Source organism: Mesocricetus auratus, unplaced genomic scaffold, assembly GCF_017639785.1.
Source record: "Mesocricetus auratus isolate SY011 unplaced genomic scaffold, BCM_Maur_2.0 Super-Scaffold_15014, whole genome shotgun sequence".
In the NCBI taxonomy this organism is placed as follows: Eukaryota; Metazoa; Chordata; class Mammalia; order Rodentia; family Cricetidae; genus Mesocricetus; species Mesocricetus auratus.
The window spans coordinates 41,704,193-41,728,800 of record NW_024429186.1 but is presented as its reverse complement, the minus strand read 5'-3'; the positions used below and the strand labels follow the sequence as shown (position 1 = coordinate 41,728,800).

At 37.5% G+C, this 24,608-nt stretch overlaps 1 protein-coding gene across 2 annotated transcripts in view; it reads right to left on the bottom strand.

Annotated features, from left to right (window-relative positions):
• Positions 1-287: 287 nt before the first annotated feature.
• Positions 288-24,608, bottom strand: part of Kcnh5 (potassium voltage-gated channel subfamily H member 5) — a 316,006-nt gene continuing 291,685 nt past the window's right edge. For both annotated transcript variants that reach the window (XM_005072763.4, XM_040742923.1), the window contains one exon: positions 288-10,931. In XM_005072763.4, the coding sequence (XP_005072820.1) occupies positions 9,984-10,931 (948 nt within the window). In that variant the 3' untranslated portion in view covers positions 288-9,983. The remainder of the gene's footprint in view (positions 10,932-24,608) is intronic.

Sequence of the window (24,608 nt, the reverse complement as noted above, 5' to 3'; positions counted from 1 at the left end):
AGCCTATAAGCAACACTTCTTCAGGCCTTCTGCTTCAGCTCCTGCTTCCCGTTTTCTACCTTGGATTGCTTTAGTGATAGATGCTGCCTCGGCTTGCTTTAGTGATAGAAGTGTAAGAAGAAATAAACCCTCTCCTCCCCAAGTTGCTAGATTATGATGTTTATCACAGCAATAACAGGTTTCAAGGCACATCCCTAAACTTATTCCCATGTGTTTTTATCACAGGAATCATTTCATATATGTAATCAATTTCAAAATTCCAAGAAAGACTCACTAATTCAAACAAGTTCCATAAAATGCACATTTTATTTTATATCATGAAAAAATATCCACATTTAAATAAAGTGTGAAAAAAAGCAAAGTTAATCCTCCCTGATGAAATACAGTTTATTGTGCTAAAACCCAGGGTTATTTTGGGTTAGAATTTCCACCTGCCAATTCATTTTTGGAAACAATGATTTCTTTAGAACAAACTTTCAATAAAGTCAAAATTGTGACAAACCTCCCAACTGCATTCAAATTTGACCCTAAAATCTCCAATTTAAGATGTTTTCACATAACTTCTAAGCAGTTGAGCAATAAGTCGATAGTACATACAAAATTTCTATATTACACACTGCAATATCTTGATTTAATTGAAAAACATGATCAGCCTAGTGTGAACCAAATTTTGAAAGCTATAGACAAGTACTGTTTAGCATACTGGTATTAAAAATAACTTCCATGAAGTGTTGACCTATTTCATTAGTCAATGCAAAAATTAAATTTCCTTAGTCAATACAGAAACCAAATATTTCCAATGATTTAACCCTTAGGAAGCATTTTTAATATCCACAAGTATGGTTACAGTGGCAGAAACATTTTTAAGTACTTGAAAAAATAAATTCCTGTAGCAAGTCAGTCAGGAGTTTCCATAATAGGGTACAAAATAGTATCACTGGTGTACACAAAGTCAGTAGAACATAGAGTCAAAAGAAATGTATAATTTTCATTATATCGTAGATATGCATAATTTGATAGTGTCTGAATACCAAGCATTTCCTGAAGTCACTGCCATCTCAATAAACAACAGGAAACAACTGCTAGCTCTAACTGATTTTTTTTTTACCACAACATGTAGTTTTGGGATAGAAATGATTCTAATGTACTGTCTAATGTACCCTAGCCCTTTCACCAGGGAGGGAAGTATCCATTATGATAATGAGAATTGAAGTCAATCTCTTAGGTGAAACATGAGTTTTCCCTCCCTCTAACGGTGATGAGCTTTGACATGGAAGGAAGCTGCTGAAGAGAGGAAGTCAGTGGATCCACTATAAAAACTGAATCATCTTAACATCATAATGTCACTGATGGAGATGATCAGACTCACAGCAGAAGGCATTCCCCCAGAGGGTCAAAAAGCAGTCCCTGCCTCTAAGCTTTCTGAAATGACATATGTTAAATAACTGACTTTTAAATAAAGGACATTGAGATTTTATTTAATAATCCACTCTTATGAGATATATTAGACCAATATTAAAGACTCAGTTCAGTCAAACTTCAACACAAAGCTAAAAAAGGGAGTCATTATTCTAATTTGCATAGTTTGCTGACTAGTTTGTCTTCCTACTTGATCAACTCAGCTATGATCAGGAATATTTTCATAACATTTTGGTTGGAAGAGCCTAGAACCAACTCTTTTGACACTGTTCAATTGCCTTCACTTAGTGAAGTACCTCACCATGGGAGTAGGTGGCTCAATTTCACATCATCAAAGACAATTTAGTTGAGAATAAGGATACAATACTTGATAATGTCATTTTCATCAGTTATTAAGTGTAAAAATTCAGTCTGATTTATTCAGACATTGAGTAAGATTTTTTTGACCTTGTCTGTGCTAATTCTTCATTAGCCGGTGATTCTGCATAAATGCATCCTCTGGAAATCATCTGATCAAGGTGCAAACCAACTACCCAGGTACTTTAGGGACTTGGACTTCTGGGTTGAAGCCAAAATCATAAACTTGGAATTAGGTAGAAAAGAATCCTCTCATGTTAAAAGTCCCAAATAACCGACAAGTTTTAAAACTAGCACATAATGTGTCATTAAAATCAAAACCATGATTGTAACAATGTGATTTCAAAATTAACCAAGCAAAAACGATTTATAAAGATACCACATGAGAAGGAATCATTGAAGAGGCAACTGTATTCTTCCTAATACCCTGTAGCATTTTGGCAGTGTTCTTTAACCAAATGCCACAATTAGCACAGGTTAACAGTGAACATTTAGCACCTCATTTACATGAAAATGCCAAAGACGAAAGTGACCTAACTGTGAGAAGCTTCAGATAGACTCCCAGGGTTCCTCCCAGTTAGGCATAAAGCTAGTCATAGTCCCCTCTACCTCCTGCCATCCACAAGGTAATTTGGATTGAGACTCCTGGACAGTGAGGTGGTGATGTCTTCTCTGTGTTTTGCTTTCTCAGGACACTACCTTCAAACATTTCAAAAGCTAGAAAAAATCAGTCACATTTTAGATGTTAACTCCTTTCATTAGAGAAAATTAATTTTAAAGCAAATATATATATTAATTTGCTTTAAAATTTTATATATATATTGGCTTTAAAAGTTAATACACACATACACACACACACAAGAGCATAAAATTTGAGAATGAGAACACAAGACTCCATTCTAAGCAGAAATAGGTCATTTGGAAGATGCATTTAATAGTGGTTTGGCAAGAAAAATCACCAATATAATCAATTAAAAGGCTTGAAAACCCTATTTAAAACCCAAAGAGTCCAGAAAATATTTTTAAATAAAGAAAATCTTGAACACTTATTGCTTTCTTTAGCATATATACACTTTCTTAGGTGAAAATTCATCTTGGATAGCCTACATGAAATATTCACACTTGTGATGTGCTACATTTGTCTCTTACTTATAACTACATTTCCCAGTTTATCCCACTGTTGCCTGTCAGCTGTTGGGAGAAGTGGAGGGGAATTCAGTTTTTAAATCATGGCAGATTTTACTCCCAACAATTATCAGCATCTGCCATTTACTCTGGCGACTAGGAATGTCAAGCATTTACATTTCAGGATATAGTTTTTAAATTATTTTTATTGGGAGAATCTTTGACTGTACATGTCCTGGGAAATGCAGGAAGACATTTTTCTAAGGTCCAATTGCCTGTATTAGAATAACACCTTTACTGATTTATTGGTTATTAATTGGCTACTGCAATCCTACTTAATCTTCTCCTTCAGAGGAGTGTTGCAGAATTAAATGTGATTATTTGGATACATTGATTAGTACAGTGAATACTCAATATATATGGGCCTAATTGACACTCACTTACTCCTATATCTAAAGGGAAAGAAGCACAGGGATTTGATTTATCTCAGCTAGCCTGCATGCCTCTGCTTTACTGTCCAAGCCCTCAGTGGTTCTGACCCTCACAATGCATTCAAATAGCCTTGTATTAAGAAGCAAGAGACAGAAAATCTTAAGTTAGAAAGTGTACAAGTACTCTTAGGATATATGACACATGGGTGGTACTTTAAAAATTCTGATTCCTGAGCCAACCACATGTTCTACTCCCATGGAATAACCTATTCTCTCTTCATCCAGATTCACAAACATGCCAAACTTCAGTATTCAATCAATTTTAGTAGTCTAAAGACTAAAGATAAACATGGAAATGCTCTCTCTCACAGTCTCTCTCTCTCTCTCTCTCTCTCTCTCTCTCTCTCTCTCTCTCTCTCTCTCTCTGTGTGTGTGTGTGTGTGTGTGTGTGTATGTGTCTTCCTGAGTGTTTTTGAAGTACAAAAGATAAAATGATAGTGTGGGAGAATTCCATCCTGTTTCAAGACCTTTGGTCATGTCCCTTCTCAGATGACTAAGAAGCATCTATTGAGCATAAAATATTTTGAAACATAAAGCTATTAATCATAATTTACAAGGGTACTGCTTAACACATTAATGTTTTGAAAATAATTAAGTATCACTATTCAACCAATTAATTTGCTGTTTAAAGTATTTAAAACTTGGAGAAACCATTTTGTCTTAATTTTTAAAAGTTAATTGACTTAACATCTGAGTGTCTCATTCTAGATCTAAATGAGAAAATTTGAGTCCAGTCCAGGAGATAAAAAAATAAACCTATGAATGTAGGGAAACTTAATTTGTTTTAGCACAGAAAAAAAAGAATAGTGACTAACAAAAAAGGACTACAACACCTAGTTAATACTGAACTATGGGTGATAATTTTTTCAAAATAAGTAAAATTTGAGAATACTTTACTGAAGATCTAAACTTTAGAATAGAGAGATGCAGAAATCAAGGACATGAAGCCCATCAAAGAAGGGGAACTCTGGAATTTCCTTGCCAAAACTGCATTTTCCACAATTTACTTATGGGGACTTAAATCAGCTCATGGGTCAGTTCTTTGCTTGGGAAAAATAATAGTAAAGAAGAATCTACTCTGCACAAAGGTATCTGAATTTATTTCTTATTCAGTTCCTACAGTTGAGCTAAGTTTAGTAATTGAGATTATCTAAATGTTTAAAAAGTCTTTAAGATTTGTGATGCATGTACATTGTCCTCTTATCTTTCAAGGGGGGTGTGCCAGTCAGGAATATAGATTATAACTATAGAAAAGGGGTATTAATGTTTTTCTTCTGCTTCACTAGTCCTGCTATTGCTCTCTGTGAACTTGTTGGGTTTTTTGGTGGTGTTTTCCTTTTTTTTCTTTTGTAATTAGTAGCAAACCTAGACATAACAAACCTACTTATTGAGAGGACTGCATGTAGGTTTACAGAAAAATAAAAGGAAAAGTAAACCAAACCTTGCACAATAGCAAAGCAACAATTTTTTAATGTGTATATACTCACTGGAATTGACTAGAATGTACCCATCAGCAATGCCAAAGACCATGATAAAAATGTACAGACACCTAAATCACAGCCTCCACTGTGCATCACTTTTTGTTCCCAAACATGGATATGTAAATCCCAATCTGGACTCCCACACATGCACACATCCTAGCATTAGTAACTTATTTAGCACTTTGGTCCACATTTTTGTTCTGATTGTGTGACTCTGATAAATATTAGCTCTTGCTTTGTTTTCCTGGTCCAGGATAAGGTGATATTCTATAATGTTAAAGCAATCGTTAACAACTCTAAAATGGAATAGTTGTCATTTTGCAATCATAATGGTTTTCTTATGTAAGCTGCTAAAGCATCCAGGCTGCACACCTGAGTTTCTACTCAGCGCAAACTGATTGAAAATATTTATCTGTATGTAAAGCACATGTTAATTGTAATGCCACAGGCCTAATACAGTGGACCAAAGCATAACTATTACTAATCCTTAGCAAATAAATAGAGAATTACACTAGATAGTAAAGAGTCAGGGCCAATGACTGACCATCCCTTAACCCCCTTTGACTCTAAGTCTTAATTTTTAAAGATATTTAAAGCTAATAATTTTTTGATGCTTGTAACTATGTGTATTTGAAATATTCTCAGTAAACTCATAGTTGGAAACACATTTTTAAATTGCAGTTAGGTGAGAATCCTAGCAAAATTCAGTGAGAGATTTAAACATAAATGTTCTTCTGTTGAAGAAAAAAGTTCCCTTTGTGGTTAGTGCTCTTGTTATTGTCTTACCCTGAACCAGCACAGCAAATACAACAATTTTATGTGGAGCCCTGAGGACAGAGGCTTCTTTGCAGAATTAGAAAACACTAACAAAATGAGCCTTTGGATCAAAACTCAAATGTTTAGGTATTGTACACTGCTTTTTTGAATTCTAACAATAACAATCCCATCAATTTCTCAATTAAAACACTGTCACTAAGAACACTATGAGCATGTTTTAGTGCCTTTCAAAGGGTTTATGTGGTTTTCCCATGAAAGAAAAGCCTGATAGAACATGGAAGTAGTTAAGGCCTTTGTTTTGGTACTCATTATTTGGAAAACTGAGATAGAAACACAACACACTAATGACAGCTGACTACCTAAATTTTGTTAGATTGACAGAGCTGGAAACAGAATCCTACATGGCACCAAATGATGTGTGAAATCTAAACATACTTTCTTCTTCCCCTTCCCAACAGAATTCCAGGAGTAATAGTCACATCCAAGAGAGATACCAAAGCACAGCACTCACCTAAGAAAGTACTCATTTTTGATGTGTCTGTGTGTGGTAGCTCTAGATAAATTGTGTCATCCTCAGATCTCATCCTCAGACTCAGAAGATGACTTTAAAAAGAGAAACGATTCGGGGTAACAAAATTCAGCAATAACTAAGTTAGTGAGAAGAGAGGCCATGCATTTTAAGGAGAGAAGGCATGGAGGGTACATGGAAGGGTTTGGAGAGAAGAAAGAGAAGGGGAAATACTGTAATTAAATTATAATCTCAAAAAATTTTAAAGGAAAATTTTACAATTTTAGTCACTTCCTTGCAGACTAACTTATAAAACAAAACAACAAAATAAACAAACAAAAAGTTGACAGATTTTTCCAAAAGAATCCCACGGTTTCTGGAACTTCACAGTTAAGCAATATCTCCTTAAATTCAATGTGACTTGTATTTGGATTCCAATTTGGTTACTTTTCAAAATTTCACTTTAGTCTGCTGTTATACTTAACATTTCTATTAAAGTAATGGGTACCACTGACTAGGTCTTTGTTCTAGGAACCATTTAAAGCCTTACATTCTCATGTCCTCTGTAATCTGACCTATAAAAAGTTATAGGGAATTTTCTTAACATTCAGGATGTTGTGTAGCCTTGTACACAATATGAGATGCAGCCAGGGTTTTAGTAAAATGTTTCCTTTAAAGAATGAAGTTTGGGTGTGAATTTGACCATTACTCCTGAACTATTTTAAAGTCACTCATGTAAATGGGGGACACTGAGAGCTTTGATGTTGTTTTCTACGTTTAGGGTTTCTGTTTGCCCTTTATTGCAAGCTCTTGCCTACCAAATCAAATTTAGTGCAACATTATCCTGATACAGGTCAGCAAACCTTCCTGATCTGGTGTAAAGATTATAATTCTGCTTGCATTCAACTTTTGCAATTATGTCACAATCACCTGCCCAGAATAGTGTCTCATCTTTACATATTCATAGTATCATAAGAATTAAAGATATATAGGTTGCTTTGCAAAATGTTTGCATTTCAAATACATATCCACTTAGTCCTATTAGTACATTGTCCCGAAGTATAATAATAAAAAAATTTCTGGATGCACCAAGAATACCTATACAGTGTAGGAATAAAACATGCAGTCATCTGGTCCTGCAATGAACCTGCACCGTCTGTGTGCTGGTTGAAGCTACACAGAATGTGATTGTATCATTATCACATGTGTGCAAAGAAGCATTCACCCTTTGTTAAAGTCTGACTAAATTCTACTATGAAGAATTTTAAAATCTGGAAACGTAAAACTATATACAATGTTTGCTGAATATGTGCAGGGTATATTCAGCACCACATCGTGTCATGCACACAGAGGACAGGGGTCTGGAAAAGAATACTGTGGGAACTGCACCAAACAAATAAGGAATTGATACTTTCCCTTCCTATCGATGGCCTGGCGCAGTTCAAAACAATTATGCTTCTTTTCCACCTATGGGACCATGTGTTTAGATAGAAATCTCATTATGGCTAATGTTGTTGGTTGTTAGCTAAAACTGTCTGAGTCGATGTCAGATCCTGGCAAAGGTTTGGAAGCCTAATATGAAAAGGCATGCATTACACTTCAAAACAGTTTCTTGCATAAGTGACCCTCTTACTGCTTGAGACCAGCTGTTAGTTTTGAATGTAGCTAAAGTCAGAACAATGATTTCCATGCTCTTGTTTTTTTGATCACCCATTCATCTTTAAAGGTATTTGTCACACTTGACTTAAACAAATAAGAAAACACTCTGAAACCCAATAATTCTTAGAAGTCAAGGATAAGGTATCTTCCACAGTATGAAAGTTAAAACAAACAGGCCCCTCCAAACCTGAATTTTAAGGCTGATTCTATCATTTCATTTACTTTTGCCTGTGGTAGGTATGTATCTTAGCAGAACATAGAGATATACAGCCATGGAAATGTCTATTTTGAGTAATGGAAAGGAAAGCAATAGTAACCCACTGTAGCTAATATACACTCCAAGAGTCCTAGAACAAAGGGGCATACCTTAGGAACATGGGAAGAACTTTAAAAAGGATTACTTCTTTACACTTCTGTAGTATGACTGTGAAAGCTCTTCTTTCTATGATTTTAGAGATACTGGGAAATAGAAAACACATAAAATTGGATATAAAAGAGCAAATTATTTCCTTGATTTTGTCACCATCTTTTATATATTCACCTGCATATAAAGGCATATATAATGCATGTATATTGTAGCCTAGCAATACACAAGTGATTGGCATACATTTTCTGGTTAATGCAAACACTAGCTTCCTGACTCTTGATACTAAATTTTATGCCTGCACCAACTGAAAAGCACACTCCCAGGAAGAACTCCAGAAAACACCCTGGAGTCGTAAGAAACAGCTTCCATGAGTTCTCAAGAGTGGTATGCATTTCATTTTTGAGTAGTTATCATCTGAGGGCCTAAATATAAACAGTGCAACATTTGTGACTTCTCTTTTGGTTGACAATAGGCACTTTTTCAGAAGAGGAATTGTTACCCAAAAGACTGCAATATTCAGCCCCATAAGTCTTTTGAGTGGATCTAACTGAGTCATAATGGTCTATTGCATCAACCCAACAGAATGCCAGCAATGCAGCTGTGTGCCAAAACTTAGGGAAATTTGTACCCATAATAAAGTCACAGAAAAGCAGTTATCTGAATAAAGCAACTTAATGTTGTCTTCTGGGTTGGTTATTTTATAAGTTAACCACAACTTTTGTGTTACTTCTTCAAGCAATAAAAATCACATGTCAGTATTTCTGTACCTATATTTCATTCTTTTAAAGCCACAGATGTGCAATTAAAACATGTCCAATTGCTTATGTTCTTTTTAAAAAATTGTATCATTAACAGTTAAAATTTTGATATGTTTCTTTGCTAAGAGCCTTTCAACATCTCCCTTTGAACAATCTATGGAGATTTAAATGTAGAATATTCATTGCCTTTGGACAATCAGCATATCTAACATATTGTTAAAAGGCTCTTATACCCTGTGGTGCAATGTTTCTATAATAATATACACTATATTAACAATTGAGTATTTATGGTGTTGATAATGTTAGCTCCCAAAATGATAGTTGTTCTCCAAGACGGAGGGAGCAGGGAATTCTTTACATAAGAGCTAATGATTACTATCTAATACAATGCTAAAAAGGAGAGGTATCATTGAGTGGAAATGCAATTCATGCACAAAACCCATAGCAAAAAGTTCTTGGTATCCGACACTGGCATCAGATGTAGGCAACAACACAGTCATTTCAATGGAGCAAACATTGCCTGTAGGGAAAAAGAACCTAACACTAAGTTACAGAAAAATACCCTATGGCATGAGATCATAAAATGGTCTGACGACTTCAGAAGCTGAACTCTCCCTTGACATTAATCTATAATTTTAACTAAACAGAATAGTGAAGAAATGACAGCTCGATATACTCAGCCTGAGATCAAGTTTGTCATGGCAACATTGGCAGGTTGGACCCTGATTCTTCAAAGGTTACATTGCCTTAGTTAACAAAATTCATACTTTTTTATTACAGAATAGAGATTATAAACAAATGTAAAGTGTGCATGCAGTCAACTGCATAATATACAAGCATTATCTATGTTTTGAATAATCATCTTTGGCAGGCCAGAATCCAGCTGGACATGCAGTATGTACATATCAAAATCCATATAGTGTTCATCATATTGAAAGCAAGTGAAAATATATATATGTATATACTATATATATATACATATGTATATAGATGTATATACCATTTTAAATATATTGACAAATATATATATATATGTATATATTAAAAGTTGATTTCATCTTTGTCAGATTCAGGTGACTCGGGCCTTGAGACACTAAAAATATCCTGACATGGTATCTGGGGAGGTACTTGGAGTGGCATTTGGGGTTTTGGAGAGGAGGTCTGGGGTATACTTTTCTCTGAGAGTAGTTTTAAAATTTCTGCCACCTGCTTTTCCAGGGCAGTCATTCTGCAACTCAGCAGCTGGATGTCCTCCTTGAGTTCGTGTTTCACTTCCTGCAGTGTGGTTTGTAAGGCCTGCTCAGGGATGGGGTAAAAAGGGTGCTTGGCATCAGCCTGGATTGGACTGTGTTCTAGAGGACTCCGGGCCTCACCGGCTTTATCCAAACGAAGGTCACTTTTTGTAATCCCACTGTCACAAGAATCTGTTTTCCTTAATGGGTTCTTGGTCACACTGTTCTCTGAGTCACTGCCTTTGGGGTCCTCTGACAACAGCCCCATCGACTCAGCTTTGGTGACATTGTTCCAGTCTTCCTTTTTCTCCTCGTGAGGCCCCATGTTGTTCTTCAATCTCAGCCACCCTTTCCCATTTCCATTTTTCATTCTAATGGGGCTGTTGACTTTGAGACATTTCTGCTCAGCGCCACCATTGGGCTTCAGTTCCATGGCATCACGGTTGTTCTGCTTAAGGGACTCACTGGTTTTCACATAGGCCAGAGATGTCTGTATAGGGGTAATCTGCGACACGGTGACCACACTGGTACCTGTGATGGAGGCTCCGTTCTGCAGAGGACGGCTCTCTACCTGAAGCTGGCTCCTCTCAGGGTCGCTCTGCGCTGAGCCCTGGTTCCTCAGTTCCTTCTGCTGCTTGAACTTCTGGAAGAGCTTCCTAACTGGGTGGTCCACAGGGATGCTGAGAGTCACCTCGTTCTTCTGCCGCAGTCGCTCTTCCTCCTCCTTCTTCACGTCACTAATTTTACGGAAGATGATCTGGAGAATGAGAGAGATGATTAAACCGTGGTTACAGAAGCAGATGACTTTACACTCAAGTAATGCTAAGCCGAGTGTGCTTAGCTCTACACAGAAAACATCGGCACACACCACACACAGAAAGCGTCAGCACACCACACACAGAAAACATCTTCACATATCACACACACAAAGCATCTACACAGAAAACATCTGCATGTACCACACAGAGAAAACATCTGGACACACCACACATCCCTTTCCTAAAGGAGAAGTTATTCAGATAGCTCATAACAGTCCAATACACCCAAAATCTAGCACAGGGACAGTAACTACTCTCTTACATAATTAGAGAGGGGGAACCAGCTGACATAGCACTGTAAAAGTACTTCATGGCTCCATTTAAATGGATATACACAGCTATATATGAGTATATGTGCATTTGTATATATACAAATATATATTCCTCAAATTTCCCTGGAGCATATCCAAGTATATTTTCAGTTAGAAGTTAGCTTAGTATTTTTTTTCCTCAGATTCCTGAAAAACAAAGTAACTGCAGTGAAATCTTTGAGGAAAATCAAGAAGAGTTTCATCATGTGAAGTACTTTCAGAATTTAACAGTTTTACAACACAAAATTATTTCTTTCATCATCTCCAATTGTCATCTAGAGGAACAACACATGTGAAGCACATAGTCTCAACCCATAGCAGACCATCATAATATGTTGATTCTCTCCCCTTGGATTCAAAATGCCTCCTACTTGTAAACATTTTTATCACCTTTTACAGGTTCATCAGCTCCCAGGAGTAACATATAGTCAAAGATTCTATGTCAGAAAGAGATATTAATGATGACTGATGCCAAAAGTCAAGGCAGTAGTAATCTTACTTCTATGCCACGCCACATTTTCTAACTAGAGATTGGTGCACTAAGGTCAGTCTATCAAGTGCTAATAACTTGTAGCATAACATAAATAAATACTATAAACACAACAATTACATGGAAAGGCCTCCATATGTTTTCTCTTATGTGGCACACGAAATTGGGTCTTTTAAACAGATGTAACGCTAATCACAAAGCCTGACATTACAGCTACAGCAATTTAATTAGAAATCTTCCCAATATTTGACACACTTCTTATCCTTTCTACAGAAACAGAGCATGCACCAAGCCTTCAGGGAATTAACACCCTTCGGGATCAGAGAGGCACCAACATGGAAAACTAAGATACTATTCTCATCCACTAGTATTGGTCCCATGAGCTGACAGAAGGAGCCTGGTATAGATGACTCTCCATGTCCCCATCTAACTCACCCCAAGTCACTATTTTAAATAGGTAATTACTTAGCCTAGAGCAGCAGATAGAGCCTTAGTGTGATCCTTGATATTAGGGGAAAGGGAACTCATTTCAAATCTCAGTGGAGAAGAGCAAGTCCTTGACACACAGGAAGGTCGGACAACACAGGACAGCCACACAATGTGTGGATCATACTAAACAAGCACATGTTATTAACCACAATAGGGCATATTGAGAAGTGTCTGGATTCACATGGAATTTTATTTTAACATAGAGTCTTATATTTTTTGTAACTCTACTTGGTATCCCTGTTATATTTCCACATGCCTCACAGCTTTAAAAAATCCACAGGCTTGGTATCTCTGGTGATTGAGAATTATGTGCATCTGAACTCAGGAAAATATTTTTTTAAGATTTTCAATATAATAGCGAACAAATCAACACAAGTATTGAGTGCTTACCAAGGTGAGTGATTTAGGATTGCAACATACCTATGAAAAATATCAATTAAAAATTGGAGGAAAGGAGGAAGAGAGGGAAAGAAGGAAGGAAGGAAGGAAATCACAGCATGTCTCCTGTAAAGGTAAAAGGTTCATCATTTACTTCCACTGTAGGCTAGATGCGCATTGATGTGGATCCACATGGCCTCAGGGCTTGTGACTTCAGTCCCTCAAAAACCAGAAACAGAGCCGGGCTGTGGTGGCACACGCCTTTAATCCCAGCACTCGGGAGGCAGAAGCAGGCAGATCTCTGTGAGTTCAAGGCTGGGCTGGACCGACAGCCTCCAAAGCAATACAGAGAAACCCTGTCTTGGAAAAACCACACACACACACAAAACAAACAAACAAACAAACAAACAAACAGACACAGAGGAAGGAAGAGATAAGCACTGTGTAGAATATCTGCTACTAGGGATATTCAAACTCTTAAGTAAGCCACACTAAGCAACACAGAGGGGAAATGAGCAAATAAGCATAGCCAATTCCCTTAGTAGTGACCACAAGCTTTCCATACCTCATACACAAGCCTGAGATACTAAAATAGATAAGGCCATCTGTCCCTTAGCAGCTCAGCCTTGTGCTCAGGGAAAGCAGGCAGGTAAAAGAGGGTTGTAAGATTCCACACACGAAGCATACTTTTTAAACTAAAACCTTCGATACTAGCAAGGTCCTTGCACTTGATCAACTGCTTAACATATCTATGTATTTCAAGCCAGGACATCTTTTTTTTTTAAGTATTTGATTTGATGAAGTTTACTGAATTATAAATAATTTATTATGAAACAAAAATCAATTTAATGTAAAGGTTATAAAAATGTTTACCTATACTGACTGTAACCCCCCTCGTAGCTCATTTCTTTCTTTCTTTGTGTGTGTTTTGCTCCCTCCAGCAGGGAAACCAAGGACCATATCTCTTAGATATTGCTGTACATGTATTTGTTGAATTGCTGGAAGAAAACTGAGCGACTGCTACAGATACAAGCTGACACGGGTCTAGGACAGGTGAGGGAAGACCACAAGCCCCCTTCCCCCGAAAGCAATGTCTTTCAAAAGCGAAGGAAAAATCTGTAGGCCCATTTAAAAAAAAATGTTTACCTATAGCAGCAAAGACCCTCACATGCTTGCATCTCCCATTTAGTTGTCATCTACACTATAAGAGACAGGTCCTATTCGTCTCGTGCAACAGAGAAGCAAATGGGAGCACAGGGAAATTAAATTGTTTGTCTTAGGCCATACAGCTGGCAAGTGTCTAGGATTCAGTCTGGGACTTCAACGTCATGTAATCCTAACCATTCACTCTGTTATCACTCAGGACAATTCAGTGCTTCCTCCTGGACCATGGGGTACTGCTGGATAGTTTCGTGGATGGGGGATAGAGAGATGCAGGCATTTCCACACCCAAAAAGTATCTTTCACAGATGACTGGCTCTGGAAAAGCCCCCGTAGAAGAGTGAAAACTGAAACTCTGCTTGCTGGATCGATGGCAGCCTTGACTAACGGCTGCAGAGATCTTTGTGAGACACTTCTATGAGTCCTCAAGATGAAGACATCCAGACAAACCCTGATTCTCAAAGGCAAAAGCAGTTGTCTTGCTTCAGTCTACCATCCATCAAGAGACATGCTGTCATTGTGTACCTTTTAGTTACCTTCAAGGCTGCCTCGTGTTTTCTCTTCCTTATACACACATCAAATGCATTACCTTTAGGTAAAACATTACATTTATGTAAAAAGATCAAAGAATGTGATTTTCCTTGGACTCTGACACCATCTTTTGTGCCTCTTACAACTAGAGCCGTGTGCTAAGGAAAATGGAATTTTTTTGTGTATATGGTTTGTTCACTGATATATCACTACAACAGAATATCCCTTACAAACACATTCATTTATTTAGATTTGTGTGTGTGTGCGTGCACGCGCATGCGAGCGCCCACGTGCACACATATGAGTGCTTGTGTGAGTACAGGCACCTCCAGAGTCCAGAAGAGGGTGTCAGAGCCATGGAGCTAGAGTTATAGGAGACAGTGAGATATCTCATACGGGTACTAGAAACCCAATTCAGATCCTCAGCAAGAACAGTAAGTGCTCTTAAATGCTGAGCCATCACTCTAGCCACTCAAAAACTAACTCTTATTTTCAACAAGGCTCATATACTTAGAAACTATATTGCAAATAGGACTGAATTACAAATAATGGGTTCTTTCTTGTTATTAGTTTCCACACTCTAGTCACATTATGGCAGCTTGCACAGTGTCCACCCAGCACACCCTGGCATATGATCCACCTGGCCACTCTTTTTTTAAATTTATTTTTTATAGCTGCCATGTGGGTGCTGGGAGTTTCCATACTCTAAACAGTCAATGGCATCGGAGTTTTAAATTTTAAATTTTGTTTTGAGAAATTCATACAAGAGTGCTGTTTTTATCATTTCGATGCTATTCCAACTCCTCTTGTATCCACTCCTGCCTCTCTCAAATTTCTGACCTCTTCTTATTTGTTATTATCACACACATACACACACACACAAGTATATGTATATAATGTATATATCCTACTGAGTCCATTTAGTGTTGTTCATTGCTGTATATGTGTTTAGTACTGACCACTTAGAGTTGGATATCTATCAGGGGACTTGCTCCTGGAGAATACTGAAGCTCCCTCACAGTGGCTATTAATTACATATAGCTCTTCATCTGAGAGTGCAGCCTTGGGAAATTTCAGGTGAGAGTATCTCTTACTTATCAAAGAAACTTGCTTTTGCAACATACAGAAACCAATGTAGCAATGCACACTGTCTAAAATGTAGAGAACAGTCAACCTTGTGGTTCTCAACCACATCTGATAGATCACAACACAACCCCAATCCCAATGCTAAGGAAGGCACAGAAGAAGAGAAGATTTGTTAGAGCCAAGGGACCAAGATGTCCACAGTGAGACACTGTCTTCAGACATGATAGGATAACTGCACCTATGAAGTCTGGGTATTTCATTGTTGATAACTATATCCACTACTATAAAAATCTCCTCAGCTGAAGCTACTACTGAAACATCTTTAATGTGTGGACCACAAAACAGGTAGTTAACAAAGGCATGCTATGTAGTCAGGTCAAAATCAACCCAGAAATCCATTTTTTGAAGGTCCTTTATTCAGAATGGTTACAGGGATATATATTATGAGCTTAATTACTAGCTTATAATGCTCTACTTTCTTCATGAAAGGTAAGAGACTATAGACACAGAAATTAAAGCTGTTCATTAAAAGGAAAAAATTAATTTATGTTTCTGAGGTCTAAAAGATCATCTACTGGGCTCTACCATAAGTGGATTCATGTTATAATGCAAAGAACAATTGTTATTTTGATTTGTCTTATGCCAAAAATAATACATTATCTGAGAAACAAGAAAATAGAATATCAGGGATGCCTAACTAGGTAAATCACTATATTTTAAAAACATTACACATTACAAATAGTTCCTCTAAGTTATCATAGTTTTGAAGATAACTCGATGAGCCTAAATTTCTATGGTAATTATGATATACAACCATTACAACATCCTTTAATTAACTCTATTGACTGTTTCTTTTAATGGAAATATTTATCTTGACATTTTTATCAAGTAATGAAATGTTTCAAGTAAATAACATAATAAAAAACGTACAGATTTTATTGAGTAAAACCATTTCTGTGTAATGTGTATTGTTTGGCTAAAGTAATTCTGACTGCTACTTCTTGGCCACAGAGAAAACCTGCAAATAATAAGATTTCTTATCATACTTTTGAATCTTTCATGGGCATGTATTTACAGAAAGGAAACAGTATCCTAATAATTTGATATAAACTGTATAGATTAAGTTCACATAAATGTTGCATTGAAATAATGCTTTTTAATTCAGAAAACCAGCATTAAAACACCTACAGAGATCATTATCTTTCAGATAATAAAGAAAAATATTAATCTATGATTATCAGTATAGTATTAAAATGGATCACATTTTTTAATTTCCTCTTAGTATTAATAGACTTGTACTCGATGTACTCTAGGGCTGTCTTTTGTCCATAGTAAATGAAATTGCTACTGAACACCACAAAAATGAAAGATAAAATTATAAACAGAAATGTGGGCATCGGGCTATGCTCACTTCTTGCTACACATTATCGGAGGCACACATAACAGCCTGTGCTGTATCGGCAAAGAGGTTTATTTCCTTTAAGCTTTTCTCCACTGTGCTTCATTGTGTTCTGAAGAACCTACTGGAAGGTTTAATTTATTTAAATGATAAAAGCTTCTTAAACTTAACAGGGAACATGGCCAACTGAGCTTTCCATTTCAAAAGTAGGACATTTGATCATAAAAATGATATCAAAATTCAATAATTTGAATGTGTACTGAACTTTGAAATCCAATAGAGGCAGGGGGGAGGAATCTTTTGCTTAATGACATGGATTTAGCATTATGCAATTTGTAGAGAGATAGAGGTGTTTCCTTTTTTTTTTCTTAAATGGCCCATCACTTTCCAGATCTGTGAGTCCAAAGAATTGACTGGGAATTTACAGCTCTCAGAATTCAAGCAGTGAGGAGCTCTAGTTCCACTGACTCTCCTGGGATCCAGCTACTTTGACTCTGATTCATACCATTTTCGATGCACTTAGTCACTCATTCTAATTCTAGATCTTCCAAACCATTTATCCTGAGCAAACACAAAGAAATATTTATTAAATACTATGCTGGGCAGATCTGAGGCCGTGAGCTCTTAATAAATCACACAATGCTTTATTTGTAGTTTCCTGTTCTATATATTCAGGTGTGTCGATAGTAATGATGAAATACCATGACCTTTTCAGATATGGCATCTTTGCTTTACCCTCTAAGCTGCACAAGAACAAGGTGGAACTATACTTTAGGTGGTCCTTTATGTTACAAAATGAATATGAGGAGTTCACAAATTAATTAACTAAGGTATAATATAAAAGGAAGGAAGGAATGTTAGCAGAGAAGAAAAAGAAGGAAGGGTAAATGAGGAAGAGAGGAAGGGAAATACTTGCCTTTTGGTAATGTGTAGATGCTGCCTACTGGGAATGAGGAGGAAGTTGGTAAAAAATGCAAAAAATGTGTTCTCTCTCTATCTGCCCCTCCATCCCTCTCCCATTCTCTCTCAGTCCCCATCTTTCTCTTCCTCTTCCTTTTTATCTTTCCCCCCAGCACACACACATACCATGAAAGCCACTAGGAATCATAGTAAAGTGTTGTCACTTTTGTAACTTGCCCGTTGCAAAAAGCTATAATAAAATTTTGTCAAAACAGCTTTTCTATCTTATTTTTGGTCATATTATACCCAATTGTATTTCCTTTTCCTTTATCAGCCTAGAATCAACGGGTGTGACAAAGTGGATGAAATCCATGAAGCATTAACCCTACACAAAGAACTACAGGCAACTGAGGAATGCTGGGAGCAGGAGAGGAGGTCCTTCCCAAGGAAGAACATCAATTGGAAGGGACACCAACTGCTTGTCCAGTGCCCAACAGTCAGCTCTGAAAATATACATACAAGTAACATTATATAGACTGAGCAGGTTATATCTATATATGCAATTATTGAAAAAAGAGGCAATGACTTTGCAGGAGTGGGGAGAGACATATGTGAGTGCTTGGAGGGGGAGGATGAAGGGAGAAATGTTGAAATTATCTTATAATCTCAAAAATAAAATGAAATATTTCAATGGCCATGGGAAAAAAAGAAGCTAGCCAACTGTTTTCTTTTCTTTTCTTTTGTGATAAACTCTTTTACTTACTAGCTACAAAATCACTAGGATTTTTAAAATTTATTTTTCAGTTTAAATTTAGATAAGAAACAAGGTTGCTTCACAAGTCAGTTCCAGGTCCCTCTCCCTTTCCCTCCCCTCCTACCGTGCCCTCTCCCCACAGCCCCCCATTGCCCCCCATTATCTCCTCATTTCCCCAGGGAGGGTGAGGCCCTCCATGGGGGTGTCCATAGTCTGTCATTTCATACAGGGCAGGGCCTAGACCCTCCCTCAAGAGTTCAGGGTGAGAGTGCACCTCACATTGTTGGATGGGAGTCCAAAGTCCGTGTGTATACTCAGGATGAGTACTGATCTACTGCCCAAGGCTCAGTAGATTACCTAGGCCTCATCACTGACACCCACATTCAGGGGGGTCTTGATCATTCCCATGCTGGATTCCCAGGCTGATGCCTGGGATTCAAGAGTTAACCTTTTTCAGGTCAGCTGTTTCTGGGGGTTAAACCAGCCCATTCTTAATCCCTTTGGTCATCAGTCCTCCCTCTCTGTTACTGGCTTTCTTGAGTTCAGCTCAGTACTTAACCGTGGGAGTCTGCCTCTTCTTCCATTAGCCACTGAATGAAGTTTCTGTTTCCCAGACTCTCTGGCCATGGGATTGTAGGCTGGCACTCCCCAGATCTATGTCTAAAATCCATATATGAGAGAGTACATGCCATGTTTCTTTTTTTGTGACTGGGTTACCTCACTCAGGATGGTTTCTTCTAGTGTCATCCATTTGCCTGCAAATCTCAGGATTCCATTTTTTTTTTTTTGCTGAATAGTACTCCATTGTGTAAATGTATCACATTTTCTCTATCCACTCTTTGGTTGAGGGACATCTAGGTTGCTTCCAAGTTCTGGCTATTACAAATAATGCTGCTATGTATGAATGGGCATCTTTTGGATATATGCCTAAGAGTGGAGTTGCTGGGTCTTGTGGTAGGTTTATTCCCATTTTTCTGAATCTCCATACTGATTTCCAAAGTGGCTGAACCAGTTGGCACTCCCACCAGCAATGGAAGAGTGTTCCCCTTTCACCACATCCTCTCCAGCATAAATTGTCATTGGTTAGCCAACTGTTTTCTATGACAACAGCTTTCTTTTTTTTCTTAACTGTACTAAATAATGCCGACCTCAACCCATACAAACTACTGCCATCACTTTTCAGTCCTTTTGAATATAACTACAGTATTAGAGGGCCATCACAGAGAGTGGTGTCTACAAGTGACTTGTCACTGAATTGAATTAACTCCTCCTGTCCAAGTCTCACATATTAATTTTCTTTTAAAACTTTACTTTTTGAGAATTATCTCTATATGCAGTGTGTTCACATTGTTTTCACTCTGTCTCCCACTCAACCTCCCTTTTGTCCACATCACTCTATTTCTAACATGTGACCTCTTCTTTATTAATGTTATTCATATTTAGATATGTGTATGTACACATAAACTGCTGAGTTCTTTTAGTGTCATACATGCGAGTTTAGTGCTAACCACTTTAACCTCCATATTATTTTTAGACTTACATGTGTTTTTGTGAAGTTTCTTTTTAAAGTTTTATTTTATTTTTAAATAAATTTGTTGTGTGTGTATGTGTGTGTGTGTGTGTGTGTGTGTGTGTGTGTGTGTGTGTGTCTGTGCGTGCGTGTGTGCCTGGAGTCCACAGAGTCTTGAAGAAGGTGTCAGAATTTCTGGAACTGGAGTTGAATCAGTTGTAAGTCACCTAATATGGGGACTTAGGCTAAGTGTTGAGTCCTCTTTGCCAAGAGTGGCTTATTGGGTAAAGCCTTCCCACCAGCCTGGTTCCAGAGCCGCATCAGTCCAAAATGAACACACAGGTGGCTATATTAATTATGAAGCTGTTGGCTGTTTGCTTGTTTCTTACTGGCTATCTCTGACTTAAGTATTTACTCCATAATTGTTATAATCTAAGTATTTCTCTTACCAGAGAAAGGGTCCGGACTTTTTACTCCTCTGGAGGCTACATCGTGACTCCATGTAATTCTCTTTCCCAGAATCCTCCTTGACTCCTAGTCCCACCTATCTTACTTCCCTATTGGCCAACAGTACTTTATTCAACAACCAAGGAGAGACAGATTTACAGAATGGCACCTCCCATCATCTCTTCTTTTCTATCTAAATAAAAGAAAGGTTTTAACTCTAACATAGTCAAATTATATATAAAACAGAACAGCTATCAAGTAAGAACACAGTTACAACATTTTGTTTATCAACATTCAGCAAGATTTAAAGGAAATATCATCCATCACATTCTTGGGAGTCCAAAGTTCTATATGTAGCTTATCTTTTATCATAACTAAGGAAAACTATGATGATAACTATCTTCCTTCAACTCCATCAAAGACCACAGAAGGACAATATATAAACACTAGGATTGATGGAGACATCTTACTACCTGGACAGTCACCCAAAGTTCCTCTGTAATGTTGGGGCATCCATCTTCAGCCCATAAGGCCACAATGTGTCCAGAAGACTTCTCAGCAAAGCAAGAAATTTCAAACTGTCCATCTGCATTGGCAGTCTGTCATTCATTTTTCTGTGTTCTGCAGAAAGTCTCATAGACTCTTCCATGACTGTTTAAGTTCAGCAGTCACTTTCCTGTGTGTTCTGAATGTCCAGTTTATACAGCAATAGTCAAGCAGTCTAGGCAAGAGCAGTTTCTTGCCCAAATGGCTAATATTGCCATGTTGAAAGTAAACTCCATAATGAGTTTCTTCGATGCCCATCTTTCTCTCAGATGTAATTGATGTGCCAGGAGCAGACATTTCTCGTTGTCAAGAAAAACCCAAAACCATTTTAAATGCCATTTTCTGAAGGTCTTTGAAAGGTTTGAAGACTGTCTATCTCAAATATATTTCTGTATATCTAGATAACCTAACTTAACCTAAGTTCTGACTATACTATATTCTTACTTGATAACTGTTCTGTTACATATAATTTAACTATGTTAAAGTTAAATCCTTTCTTTTATTTAGACAGAAAAGAGGAGATGATGGGAGGTGCCATTCTGTAAATCTGTCTCTCATTGGTTGTTGAATAAATCACTGTTGGCCAATAAGGAAACAAGATAGGTGGGACTAGGAGTCGAGGAGGTTTCTGGGAAGGAGACACAGGAAGTCATGACGTAGCCTCCAGAGGAGTAAGAGAAATACTTAGATTAACAATTATGGAGTAAATACTTATGTCAAAGACAGGCAATAAGAAACAAGCAAACAGCAAACAGCTTCATAATTAATATAGCCTCCTGTGTGTTTACTGGGACTGATGCAGCTCTGAAACCAGGCTGGCAGGAAGGCTTTACCCAAAGGTGATTTGTGCTCTTAACCACTGAGCCATCTTTCCAGCCCTAATGACTTGTATTTTAGAATACATGTGACAGAGTCCATTACCAGCATCTGGTATAGGTAGTTCCTAGGAGCACGGCTCTGTAGAAAATTCAAAAGAATATCATCATTTTATTTCTAAGAATTTAATATAAGAACTTTAGCATACCCAAGTTCAATGATTTTTTAATTCCAATAAAGGAAAACGTCACCATTGTAGTTTGCTGAAAAAGGAAGATTACAACTCACAGCATAGCACTTGCCTTAGTCCCATTAATGAGTTGTTAAACCACATTGTCCTTGAGACAATCATGCCAGGCACAATAAATAAAAATCACATATTTTTATCTCAGGGGACATTAAACACCAATACCAACATTTAGGAAACTATACTTGGTAATTTACAGGGATTATTGCTGCATTTAATCATCATATGAATCCATGTTGAAGAAGGGAAAACAGGCTGAGGAAGATTTTAAAATCCTCCCCAATTCACACAGCTGAGTAACAGGGTAGGCTTTCTGAGTCGGGTTAATGAACATAAAAGTTAGGCTACTGCAACTCAAAAATTCTTCATTTAAATGTTTATATAGCTTTTAGGAAAGACACTTAAAAAATTAAGGGATTCAGAACTTGAGAAATGGCTCAGTGGCTAAGGGTGCTTACCACTCTTCCAGAAGACCCATGTTTAATTCCTAGCACCCACACCAGGCCACTCACAAGACGACTTCTATGATCACATTCACTAGAAGTCACTGCTAGGGTCTGTAGTCTCAACACTCAGGAGATGTATTCATATTCAGTACAGATGTAGATAATATTATTTGGCATTGGCTGTTGTGATACACTTGACAAAGGAGTTCAGCCTGCCACTCCATTTTTCTTCTTGCAACTCTGCACATTATTTGCTCTTATTTCCATTCATAATTGTTCCCATTTGACAGAGGAGGCTAAAAGGAATTATGTGCGTTTCCTAAACTCACTTTGTTAGTAAACAGTCAAGAGGAAACTCATTTCCCAAAGCAATACCAGTGTTTCCCTTGCTATTCTATGCTAATGTAGTGAGAGAGAGAGAGAGACAGAGAGAGAGACAGAGAGAGAGACAGAGAGAGACAGAGAGAGGGGTGGGTGTAGTGTGGGTGTAGTGGATGTGTGTGGGTGTGGTGTGTGGTGGATATGTATGTGTTTCTAAAATTTTAATGTGTGTCTAAAATTTTATTTTGAGCCAGCCATAGTGGCACACATCTTTATTCCCAGCACTCGGGAGGCAGAGGCAGGCAGATCTCTCTGGGTTCAAAATCAGCCTGATCTACAAAGTGAGTTTCAGGACAGCTAGACCTAGGTAGTCAGACTGTACCTAAAACAAACAAACAAACAAATACTATTACTGAGGTGGAAAACTTACAGTGATTTTTTGTAGTTTTTTTTCATAGTAAAGGAAATTTTCCTTAGCATCTGCTTATGAGCACAGCTCTGGGACATTTATTTAGGTTTTAGTTGTTTCTATGTTTGCTTTAACATTGAATAACACACTTTCTCTTTAGTATCACATAGATTCAGACTTAAAGGTAAAAGACTCAGGAATGTTCATGTGGTCTGGATGACATAGTACTACATTAAAATAAAATTTTAATATTTTCCAGGTGGAATCAAAGTTACATTTAAAACGATGGTTAGGCTTTTGGTATTTCTTAATTTTGTGGAGTTTGAGAACTGAAACTTGAAAGGTTGATTATTCAGAGTGATTAGCCCCCGGGATCCATGCATCTATCATTGGTGGTTTAACTTAGGTCTCACTATGCCTAGTATGCAAGTCATCTTCTACTTACCATTAGGGTATGTTAGATTTGTAGATTTTTAAGTTACTTTGTCAAGAGAAGTTTCACAAAAAAAAGGCTCTTTGAGAGTTAGGAATCAAGGGAATATTATCTCACTCCATTTGACTACAAAATGCCTGAAATTGAATACTTTATCAGGACAAGGGGTTCATTTAGCTCACAGTTCTAGGGGTTGCAGAGAAAGGTGCACAGCCCAGGGGAGAACATACTGGCAGATGGCATTACGGTAAAAGGGAGGTTTGGTGAAGGTGCTAGGCTCACAGCCTCACAGGACTTGTTTCAATCGCTTCTGGCTGTGACAACCCCATAACTTCATTATTACCCACCAGCCTTAGTTTCTGATTTCAGATGCACCCCATTGCTGCACATGAAAGTCTGGGAGCACACTGGATCTGAACTGCATCAGGCATCGTCCTCAACTCTGCCAACCTGTGTGGAGTCTGCTATGCTCCTTATATCCTTTTAAGTACCAGATGAATTTAAAGACCTTTCTAAACAACAACAAAAAAGAAGATATTTTACCACGATATGTGGCTATGCAATGTAAAATAAATCTTGGCTATTTTTGTTCATTTTAATGAAAGGCATAAATATACATTCACCCAAGGTCTAAGCTGAGAATGTGATATTTGCACAAATGATTTTTATGCAAAATTATCAAATTCTAGTTCTTGGACTCTGTTCAATACCTGGATTTCAATATTTGTCATAGTATCATAAATGGACATACAAGTGACATTGCCTTACCTACTTGGACCATTTCCACCTGGATTTAATTTAGTAGAATGCCACTAGAAACAATATTAGTAATTAGTGTCACTTCCAATTTGAAATCCCCTTCAGCAGGAGACTTGGTGTTTGGGTCACTGCGGGCTGGAGTACCAGGTCTAACCAGGCCTCTGACTGGCTATGTGTCCTCAG